Genomic DNA, 12,097 nt, shown 5'->3' on the forward strand with positions numbered 1-12,097 from the left:
TGTCAATCTTAAAGAAAAGAATTTCAAACCTTTCTGAAGCTGTGAAAACACTTTAACAACCAGTCTAATTATGTTTTGTTAATAATAGCAATCCACATTTTGTTGTGCATGGGAAATCTGGTATTGCAGAATGCAAGACATTTGGCAAAACTACCAACGTGCAGCTTCACAGCCTGCCTCCTGCTCTGCTAACTGATAGAGGTGCTATTTTTAGCCATGCAACCTTACAGCACCATGCTAAGCTTTCAACTATACAACTGCACATCCAGTCCATTCAAAGGATTCATGAAAGTCTCGATGCTGGAACCCAGTGGTCATGAACATAGACTGCCAGTGTCAGTATTCCGAGTTCCAGTGTTTTATAATTGTTGGCAAAGTATAAGTAAGAACATCGCCACTGTGTGCCCCAGTCTGTGAATGTGCGCCAGCACATGTCAAGGAGTGAAAAGAATTTGACATCAATGTAATTCGCGCCTTTTGATGCGGGGTAATTAAGCACCAAGCCCTCACAACAACCGTGCTCCATGGAAACCGTGTTAGGAAGAGACAAAAAAAATAAATACATTGACGTCAGCTAGAGGCCTTCAATGTGCCATTTGAAAAAGGAAACATTATAAGGCTGCTGCACTTAAGGTCACAGCGTCTGAGTTACGCTTTGCTTTAGCATAAATGGTGTCATCTGTATTGAAGATACATCAAATGCAATGTTAACACTTTGAATTGTCCTCAAAACAGGTTTCATGTAAATAGTCATTCGGCTTGATTGCACATACTTTTGTGATAATATTCACTTTTAGATTGCAAATAACATGCAGTCCTAGTTACTGGAGAGGTATGAAGATTAAAGTTAAACAGGCCCTGGTTGGGAGTAACTTCAAGTGTGCACACAATAAGAAACTACCCTATCCAACTCACTGTAGGGTGGGTCTACAAGATGAGACTAATTCGATTATAACTATAGTTGGATTATGCTCCTTATTTGAGCAAGGGCAATTATCCAAGTATATATGGCTGTGAGAAAATAGAATCATTGGCACAAAGCGTGTCATGCCCCGGTACGATAGGTGGCGCTGTACCCATTTCAACTATTGCTAATAGAGCCACTTTCGGTTGACCTCTTCACCACCACCAACAACAAACTCAGGCATTCGAGAAAGATGGCGAACGAAGAGCAAGATGAAGCCACGTCCCTTTACATTTTCTTTGTGATGAGCTGCTTGTTGCACAAACGCGATGCACAACGGGGCATTCTCCATCGCGTTCTTTGTTTCTTTCCGACGGCGGCGACATCAACAGGGATATTGTCTCCTTTGACTTCCGGGTCACGACCCTGGGAAAAAATCTCAACCATGCACAGAACGCAAAGTCCAATTCACCACGTGCTTCACCGTCTACAAGCAGGTTTAGAGTGACTTTCAAACGAGTTATCTCAGGGTCTTAATCCGACTGCAAGTAAACCGATCCGGTCCAATTTTTTGTCAAACTAAGGTGTATTCGTGAACTTAATAACTCAGTCTTATTGTAATTTAGCCATTAATCTGATTCTTTCAGGTCCATGTAACCCCACTGACTTCACTTTCTGCATGTGGTGTAACACGGAGCAACCGACAGCAGCACTGATCAGCTCCATCACACGTGGATGGACGATTTGGTTCCATCGTGCATTTCAAATTAAAGCTGCTTTAAGTCAAATTAGTTCTATTTGAAACGATACACAGCTCAGCTTTATTTCCTAAGATACTCAAGCGGTCCATCATCTGCAACTGCTCACGAACAACAGATTATTATTTTCAGAGATCCCAACTGTGAAAAGCGTATCGTCACAACCGAGGTGGAGAAAAAGAAAAAAACCTAGGACACTGATAACGCAGCACAGACAAAAATGCGATTTGACACGAAAAAAGAAAAAAAGTATTTAAACCCCTTTATTGTTTTTGACAAAACAAAATCAGATTTAACAGTCATTGTTTTTCCCTGCGAGACAAATCAACACGTCTGCTAAGAAAAGTGCAGCAGGACTGGACAACTTTCTCAGAACAACTGAACAATCACATATCAAAATGATCAATCAAGACAATAAAAACCATTATAGATCAATGACAAAAATGGCACAATTACAGATAGTGGCTCTTATTTGTCAAGTGAAAGCAAAACTTGAATGATGACCCCAAAAAGCTGTAGTAACCCGATTCCCATTCAACTGTATCTCAATTTAATCTGAAAGCACAAATGCTCCTTTGGCCGAAGAAACCTGCGTTGTAAAGAGATCTTCAATTTCTCCGTTGAAGAGTGACAAAGAAAAAAGGAGCAGTTTTTTGTTTTTCTTTCCCCCATAAATAAAACACAGCACATAACTGCAGTAGTAGACAGAACTTGGCTCATCATAAAGCAAAGACAGGAAAACTGCTCTCACACTTCTTTGAAATGACCCTTTTCAGAGCACATGTGTGAAGACGGTTAGTCTAATTAAAGGGCTCGTGAGAACATGTGATGAAAGGAGATGCAATTTCTGGATAGTCTCTGGATATTCTCAGTGCACCTAACCAGACTACATTTTCTATACGTTAAAAGTAGAAGTTGCTTTGCTCACGTCCACACAAATAAAGGCCATTATCTTAAGTAGCAATTAGATCAAATCAGCAGTATCAGTACTGCTCAGCCATCATTAATACTGTCAGGGCTGACCAGCCGGTGAAAGGGTGGCTTCCTTGGCCCTTGCCAGTGCCGTCATTGTACTGTTCCCATATATACCCCGTTTCAACATACTGTTTATAAACATTACTGATAATGTTGGTCCTGAGTTCCTCATAAAGAGCAGCTGCCTTCTCTTGGTATGGCCCTTCTGCGTTGCTGTAGTGGTGGAGGGCTCTGACTGCCAAGTAATTGATGTTAATCCATATTGGTCCCCTCCAGTAGGGGGCATCGTGTTCTGTATTTCGCTGCATATACAGAGGATCGGCCTTGGAGAGGGAACGCAGGCCATAGGGTGTCCACAGCTTTTTGGAATCTCTCATGTCTCGAAATATGTGCTCCAGTTTGGGCGAGTCTGGCTGGAGGATTTGCAGTATAAAGGGGAACAAGCTGACATAACCCAAAGCGTTCACGTACTGCAGCTTAGGGGCCCTGTGGACCGAGCGGACAAGGCGGGCCACAGGGAACTGATGGCGAGGCTGTCCGGGAGGTACGTACACCTTCTCCCGCTGTAAGGACACAGATTGTGTGTGGTTGCCATAGTCACTGAAAGCTCGCAGTTGCTCTGACCAGTGGAGCTCATCGAGCAGGTTGTTGTCACTGAGCACATCATGGGAGAGTTTGTAGTCCTGATGGGGCTCACCTAAGAGCTGGGCTATGCTAGCCATGATGCCCGAGGACAAGGCCATCCAGCAGTGTAAATCCACGTGCCGTTCATCTGCTGAGGGGTGCGAGGCTCGTGGGTAGTCATCCAGCCCGGAGGTTAAGGTTTTGGGATTAAGGAACAGATTGGTGTCCTTGTCACGTCCACGCCAACGGTAAGAATTGGATTGGGGCCCCTTCTGTGTGGTGTTATACCACTCGAACCAGGTTTTGAGCCTGGGGAAAAGCCGCCGGAGGAAAGGCAGGGTTGGTTGCGTAGCTGCCTCGTCTGCATTTGAAGAGAGCTGTTCAATCAGTTCCTGTAGAGCCAGGAAGAGAGTGGGTGGGTTTGCGTTCTCGTTCCGCTGAACGATAAATTCAGCTGGGACTTTGCTGCGAGCCTCATCTCCAAGAATTTGCTCACGGGGAATCCATCCCTCCATATTCATTAGGTCAATCCAGTGGGCAATAGCCTCCCTCGTCACCTGTGGATCCCACTTGCTCAGCAGCAACTGGTGAAAGCCTTCATCCCAGAGGAAGCCTCTGGGAAAAAACGAGCGTGACGGGACAGCAGTGTATAAAGCCCCTTCAGGGTACAGGAGCGGGTATTCATTGTAGACCGACTGCACTACTGACTCGCCATAGAAGTAACCCATTCCACCCAATATGTTGCTGAGGGCTGCTTTGGCAAATGTAATGTGTCCCTGGCTAAAACCTTTGCTCTCAAGCCCAAAAATCTTCTCAAACTTTGCATTAAACTCAGATTTTCTCTTCTCCAGCTCCTCGGTCATGACAGAGCCCGCAAGTTGGTTGGGACGGTTATAGGAGCTCCCGGACTCAAAAAGAACTTCGATCTGGAAGGGCATTTGAACAGTCACCTGGTGAACCACAAAGTCGCTTTCATGCCTCGTGTCAGCAGGTTTCTGTTGGCTTTGCTGGTGAGGAGGCTTGTAGGTGTCGACAGCAATGTAATACCTTTTCTCACCAGAAGGAAGGTTGTAGACAAACCTGCGGTTCAGGCTGAGCTTCACAATGTTGGTCAGCTTCTCCAAGCCCGGCGAGACCGTCTGAAGGTAGTTGTAACTGAAATATGACAACCTCAAATCAATTACCTTTTTTTTTTTTTTTTTTTTTTCAAATTAGATTATTTAAAGATTGGTTTTAAATCAGCAGCTGATATATACAAGTGATCCTAACTGTGCATGGGTGGCCTCATCTCACAGTAGCTTAGCTTTTTTCCCTCCCCTGTTGTACCGATGACTCAGAGGTCGAGCAACTGACCGCAGTAAACACACAGCTGTCTTGCTCTACATCATCCATCTTGCCAAAATAAACCAGAATAACAATTCACACGGTTCTTGCCATTTCCACCAGTGCATACTGTCCCTTTCAATTAATCTATTTTCTTTTCTATCTGCTATGCTGGTCTGCTCTGGCCCTCATGAACAACTGAAACATTGGTAGTCCCTGTATATGTTACTAAAAGAAAGCTAGCATAGGCCTGAACCACTTTGTAATGACAAAAAGGAAAGTGACAGCTCTTTTTGTAAATGAATAGAAGCCTTCACTGATTAAAAATCGGCACCATTTCAGGACTGAGCCCTGACGCACAGCTTGTGGTTTTCTTTCTTTTTACATTCCTTTTCACGATCTTCTGCTACCACCTAGTGTTTAAAACAAAACAACAACCCCCCCACCCCGTACATCATACGTCTAAAAAAAAAAAAAAAAGCCTAATTCAAAGATTTTCTGAGGTAAATGATTTTCCATATGTATCTTTTTATGCACAGATCATATCACACACTTGGGTTTAAATGGCTACTATTCATGAGTGCAATACTCTTTCTATCAAGGTTTAACATCCCTCACTGGTAGCAAAATGTATGTAACTTATCAAATAATCAATCAAAATAGGATTTAATCAACGATTAAATGATCTTATGGCTTTATATACATGCCTTATGAGGGTTTTCTTATCTTTATATCTTTAACACAGATAACACTGAGCACTGATGGTCATTCTACAATATTCCTTCCAGCTGCCTTGTCCTTGGTCTTCTCCACTTCTGTATTCACTCATTTACCTCGCATATTTAGCGCTGGATGACTCCCCAGTAACAGGTTTTCTGAAGGTGATCTTAAAGTTTCCGAGCTCCTCTGAGAAACCACTTATAGAAGCGAGGCGATTTCTCTCCTCCACGTGAGCCTGCAGTGAGCCCTGTGTGTCTGCTGCAGCGTAAAACATCAAGGATATGACTGGTGCTTGGGGGGCATTGCTCTGGTGGGAAAAGACGGGAAAAGAAATGAAAAAAATAAGCTTCCCGTCATCTTACAAAAAATGCACGTTAAATAGGTAACTTGTATTCGTTCTGATCACGTGAGGGAGCATGTGCACATGCAGCGAACACAGCTGGAACTCACATGCTGTTTGGCTGTGATCCTCCAGGTCCAGTCTCCTCCATGATCCCCTCCCGTCCTCTTAACAAACTCTGTGGTTAGTGTGAAGTCATTATCTTGGATTTCTTGGACGCCAAAGGTGAGTCCATCATGCATCAGCCAGCCATAGCTTTGCAAATGATCCCCCTGCTCACAAGTGTGCCTTAGGTTCACGTCCGAGTCAGAGAACTGACGCATCCACATCATTCCTGCAGAAGGATGCAAACGAAAGAAACTGAATCCACTTGTAAGCCTGTGGCAGATGCACCGATACGGTGGCTGGAGAATTATGCCGCCAACTATGGGGCAAAAATGACTTGCCGACGGTTCCAGATAAAAGCCATCTCTGGCAGCATACGGACCATACATATGTAACAGACATCTGAAGAAATAATTTCTTTGAGAATTGACGTTTCTGTTCATACTTAACATCCCTGGGCATCATTTCAATAGACTACAATAAAATGAAAGCCCGGTCTTATAAAAGTGAGGAATGCTTGAACAGGGACTTTGAAGCACGAGGGACGTGTGTTATGGCCGAAGTTGCAATTTGAGGCTTGTACCTTTATATGAGAGTTACATCTGGAATTTTACATGCTGTGCTCTGCTGCGATTGGTTGCTATGTTATTAGGCAACTGCTGAGGACTTCTTGATGACCATGTATTGAGAAGAAAGAATAGATCAGCATCTCTGTGCCTGTGACTCAGGCCCTGGGTTGCTCATCTACCAATCTCAGGGTTGACGTTTAGGCCCCGACCACTGGAGTCGTTTTATTTGTTTGTTTTGTTTTTAATTTAGCTGGTCAGCTTAGCCAGATTGCACGCCAGTCCCGCTACATCTGCTAAAACACATCTCCTCATGCAACTGGCACAATAATTTGCAAAACCATGACTCTGTTACTTTATCTATTCCCTTGCTAAAAGAAAGACATCTGGATGTTGAATAATTGATTCAATCTTGAAATGAAAAGAAAGAAAAACAAAACCATGAAAGAGTTCCTGTGAAAAAGATAAAGAAAAACATAGTTTTGCAATGACAATGGTACAGTGCTGAGCCATTTCCTCTTTGCATCAATTCCCTAATGAGCATTCAAAGTCTAGGGAAATCATCATATGTATTTATGGTATTTGCTTGTTGTTATTTTATTGACGCTTTTGTATGAAGCGTTGACAATCAGTGAAATATGTTCAAATCCGGCATGTCATTCTTTTCATACCTTTACTTTTCCCTACAATGAAAATATAATACACACACACTGCATTTTATATATTATTCCGAAAATATATATATATAAATAAAATAACCCCCCATAATCACAGCCGTCCAATGAATACATTAAGCAGCAAGATACACATCTCTAAAACATTGTTACATTACAATTTTTGCCTGTATTTAGCTTATATTTGCAGGTCAGTTGTTAAATATTCCCAACCACCAAACCCATCATGAGAGCCAAACGGCGTCATCATCATCAACCTACAAAAACATCCATGCATTACCCACCTGAACCTCGTCTCATCCACATCCCCTGATGCAGAACACATCTGTCATAACTGACATCTTTAATTGCAGGTCCTTGGTGGACGGGGTCTTTCATTAATAATATTATTATTAGTGTTGTTATTAATAACTGCTCTGCTCAGACTCATGGGAGACGTGCTTGTTTCCTGCTGTTTCCATAGCGATAGCGGCACGCCAGAGAAATTTATATTGTAATTTCTTTCAGCGTGACAAATACAATGTGTGGCGGGAGCGCGTGACAAAAGACCGAAAAGCGGGACTGTCACGCTCAATGCTAAGACTTGAGAGCCCTGTTACAATCAACAGGATCTGGAACTTTTACGTTACCTGGGCGCCATCGCTTAGCAGCGTGTCGAAGACTTTACATTCATGCAAAGTAATTGCATGCTGTGTGGTCAAATCTTTCAGCATGTTTGAGGTATTTCCCCCCTTTGATGTGATCAAAGCTCTGCACGTGTTGCAACTGGCCCTACTATTGTCCTTTTTGGTGAAATATAACCAAACTTTGGAGCGCTTGTGCCTCAACACCATGTTGGAAACATTCTGAGCCAAAATACGAAGCGTGCACATGGCGTCATCGCGCAAATGCGTCAGATGTTAGCAGAACCTATAAACGGGATTGTTCGGCAGGCGGATTAACGATTCAATCGAACTACTGGGAGCTGGTTCTCTTCCAGAACCGGTTCTCAATTCCCATCCCCAAGCGCATGTGTGTTTGACAGATGTTTGATTGCTTTTGTTTGAACGTAAAATTTCCTTTAATCATTCTAGGATAAAGATACCTAGCTTTAATTCGAACCTACCTGTCACAATGGACTTTGGATTCCTTGTTTTCATGCCAAAGTATACCTGGGGCCTGTATGAGCCCCAGAACCTGTCTGGGGAAACCTTTGCACTGCTGCTATTAGCATCCAGGACACGAGGTGACGGGTGCAGAGTCACCACTCGCTTAGCCAGACTGGATCGCATATATATGGCATAAAAGAACCAGATGAGGCTGAATATGCAGAGGCCAATCGAGATGTTGATAAACACTTTTCCGATGTCAGCTTTCTTTTTCTTCTCCTTGCGGTGAAACGCAGAGGGCTTCTCGTCTTTCCTTGGTAGGGGTGCAGCTTCACCCGTCACCACCCTCTTCCTCTGCCTGCCCATCCTGCCCTCCTGAAGATGGGAACAAGAGGAGAAAGATGCACTTCATCAAAAAGCCCGATATTGAAGTGCCCATCAAGGACACTACTGAATATGGACTGTTTCAATTAATTTTCATGTTTTTTCAAAAGAAGCTGCTTCAGTACTCTCGTGAGGATTTCTTTTAATGAAGACTTTGGATGATCTGAGTTTAATAGACAATATATATATCTGGGTCGAGTTGGTATAAGTTAAAGCAGTCCCTTGTGTGCTGTTGGTGCCTTCTCCAACACAACCAGCTGTCTGTTACGTTCCCATGTGTCTGAAATGCATCATTCCACCCCCATGGATAATGTAGAGCTTTATTTGGTAAACAGAATCAAAAATCAACGTGTCCCACTGTTTACCTTCTCTAATTAAAAGGCTATCAAAAGTAGTTTATTCCTCATCTTCTCTTTTGGGGCTTCTCTTTCTCCAATTCAAAAATAAGAGTCTTCTTTTATACCTTTTCGTTTTGCACATACACACACAGTCATAATCTAAATGTAGATGTTGGGGGGGGGGGGGGGGGGGTTTGCCTTTTTCCATCTATAGTGACAAGCATTCAGATATTTTACTTTTGAAAATCAGCTACTCCGTGCTCTCTGATGGACAAGGTACACGGTGACACACTGTTCCTAAATTGCCTGAAAAGTGGTTTGACATTTCTGAACTACAATTTCTTTCCATCATAATGAATTTGTACCCTCAATGTAACAAGCTATTATACAGTGGTTCTTGAAAGCTAGAGAATCATTTGTTTCTATATTTCTCAATAATATCTTTATAAAAGTTTTAGACGTAAATGAATGGGACCTTATTCAAATGACTAAAACAATAACGCTTGGACATACATTCACTGAGGAAAACGATACATTATATATCTGTGAGTGGTAATAGTAAAAAAAAAACTAAAAAAAAACCTTTCGCTACAGTTTATGGTGCGACCCGATCAATCAAGAAACAACAACCACAACTCATTTTTAGACCAACAATTGATCAGTTCGGCACTCATTTCAGCCCATTCTTTGGCAAAAGAGCGGCGTCTACTCTGTGATGTTGGGTGGCCGTGTTCTGGACTTCCACAAAGATGGCCTGACATTATCCACCAGATTGTGATGGCATAGTTCAGAATTCGGTCTTTCGTCAATGATGGAAATACCATGATAACACCACCATGTTTCACAGCTGAGGCAAGATTCTTATGCTGCGACGCAGTGCTCTCATTCTCCTGTGCAAACTGCAGCAAAGCAGCCGGTGTCCCGATGGTGGATTCGTTTTAGTCAAGATGGCGAATGGAGCCAATTGTGATGTCAACGCAGTGTTATCACCGTTTAATACAGGCACCTCAGAGGTGCTGGAATAACTGCAGTTTTCAACTGAAACACAAGGTGTTGCTACGAAGAAAATGGCAACCAAAGATCACAGGAATAGCTTTAGGCAAAGCAATGCAGTAAGTATATTTGTTTTGTTAATTTAAAAGCATCTCCTTTCTATAAGACAGTGTGTGTTTAAACGCAAAGTGTTTACATTTACAAAACTGATCAATATGGAAAGCTGTGGTCTTTCCTCACGATTGGGAACCGGGCAGACCGATTACAGCAGGCTTTTCTGGCTGTAGAGTTTGCAGTAAAACAAATCTCAAATATGGGCAAGTTTCATCTCTCTCTGTCAAAGATAGAGTGGGGCCACAGATTTGGATTTCTTGGTATGCCAGAATCTGTGTAAATCTGTTGACGTTATAAGTCGTATTTACACACAAATCTCAAAGTCTACAGAATAAACAAAGTGAGCAGGAATAATGAAACTTACTTGAGACTGGCTTGGTGAATCAAACTGCACCAAACGTGTGCTTTGTGTTTCTAAATAACACCCGGGAACACCTATAAATAAAACTAATTTTGGTATTTGCAGTGTATAATTAGTCAGGGGGAAATCTTAAACCGCACATTAACTCAACGTCCTCGTGGGCTAAGAAAGCAGTCTTGCTAACGTCACCACAGAATTGGCATATGGTGGCACAAGAAAGCAAAATTAGTCGACCGAGAAATGTACCATTTTAACTCAGTTTACGATCATGGTTTCGACAGTTCAATGAGCTGTCACAGGCACGTTCAGGAATATGAACTCATCGCAACGCCCCGCGAAAGCCACGTTACCTTTCTGGTTTCACGCTACTCGCTAGTGCGCTCATGCTAAAGTAATTATTTATTTTATTACAATAATGGCCAGCTACTGAGGTTTGCAATTTAAGACAGCCCACCAGCTAGCACAATACGGGTATGTTTCGTAGTTCTAGCTTGGTCTTTATTGATCAAAAATGTCACCGACCTGTCGAAAACCCCGAGTCTCAGCTGCTCATGATCCTCTGCTGGATGAGTTTTGCAGCCACTTCCTGGTTACTTCAGGATTTCACTGACGTAGACGTAGCTCCGTAACGTACGAGGGTGATGTCACGAACTGCCTTGCCTTTAGCCAATGACAATGCAAAAGCGAGCATGAAAAGACGACAGTGCAGAGGGGAAATGTGTTCTTTTATTGAAGTATATAATATCTGCCTCTGTTGAGAGGTTGGAGTTCCGAGACATAAAGAATGCTTACTGCAGGAACACAGAACACTAGCTTCTAACTAAATTAACTAAATGTAAATGTAAATGTACTTTATTAATACAGCCCTTTACAGACAATCCTTTCGGTGTAACAAAGTGCTTTACAGCGGGTAGCCTAATAAATAAAGAGAAGAATAAGTAAAAACAAATAAAAACAATAAAAGAACAGTGAAAGCAACAAAATACAGCAAAATCAAATAAGATAAAATAAGATAAAAGTGTCATCATACTTCTGGGTATTAGAAGCCATCCTAAATAAGCAGGTTTAAATTTAGCCTAGATTTGAAGAGGCCCAGGTCAGAAATAAGACGCAGCTCGACGGGGAGCTTATTCCAGAGCCTGGGGGCAGTGACCGTAAAGGCTCGGTCACCCCAGTGTTTGTATTCTGACCTGGGCACTTCAAGCAAAAATTGATTTGTTGACCTCAGAGCTCCACCAGGATTGCGGACTGTTAAAAGCTCAGATAAATACGATGGGGTGAGGCCGTTAAGAGCTTTAAAAACAAACATTAAAAGTTTAAAATCAATTCTATAAAGGACAGGAAGCCAATGGAGGGAGTTAAGAACAGGAGTGATGTGCACACGTCTGTTAGTGTTGGTTAAAAGACGGGCAGCAGTGTTTTGCACAAGTTAAAGGCAACTGAGAGAAGACTGGGAGACACCAACATAAAGTGCATTGCAATAGTCTAACCTTGAACTTATTAGGGCATGGATGGCTTTCTCAAGGTCATGACGACTTAAAAACCTTTTAACTTTGGCCAGGAGACGCAACTGGAAAAAACTAGTCCTGACGACATTGTTAATTTGTTTGTCCAACCTCAGATGACTGTCAAAGGTCACTCCCAGATTTCTGATGGCTGAACTAAGCTTTGAAGACAAGGTGCCAAAGCCAGCCGTCACAGTATCCCCAAACACAATGCATTCAGTTTTGTCATAATTTAAATGAAGAAAATTTTGGGCCAACCACTGCTTAATATCAGCAATGCAATTGCGCACTGTTACTATTTGGCTTCAATGGTAGATACATTTGT

The 12,097-nt window shown here is 42.4% G+C and overlaps 1 protein-coding gene across 1 annotated transcript; it reads right to left on the reverse strand.

Moving 5' to 3' along the window:
* Positions 1–1,907: 1,907 nt before the first annotated feature.
* On the reverse strand, positions 1,908–10,867 carry mogs (mannosyl-oligosaccharide glucosidase). The gene is made up of 5 exons (XM_075463017.1): positions 10,790–10,867; positions 8,095–8,452; positions 5,755–5,978; positions 5,418–5,611; positions 1,908–4,416 (listed from the first exon to the last, which is right to left on the reverse strand). The coding sequence occupies exons 2-5, from the start codon at positions 8,441–8,443 to the stop codon at positions 2,646–2,648; spliced, it is 2,538 nt and encodes an 845-aa protein (XP_075319132.1). The 5' UTR covers positions 8,444–8,452; positions 10,790–10,867; the 3' UTR covers positions 1,908–2,645.
* Positions 10,868–12,097: the final 1,230 nt, after the last annotated feature.

This window comes from Odontesthes bonariensis, chromosome 4, assembly GCF_027942865.1.
Source record: "Odontesthes bonariensis isolate fOdoBon6 chromosome 4, fOdoBon6.hap1, whole genome shotgun sequence".
Classification (NCBI taxonomy): domain Eukaryota; kingdom Metazoa; phylum Chordata; class Actinopteri; order Atheriniformes; family Atherinopsidae; genus Odontesthes; species Odontesthes bonariensis.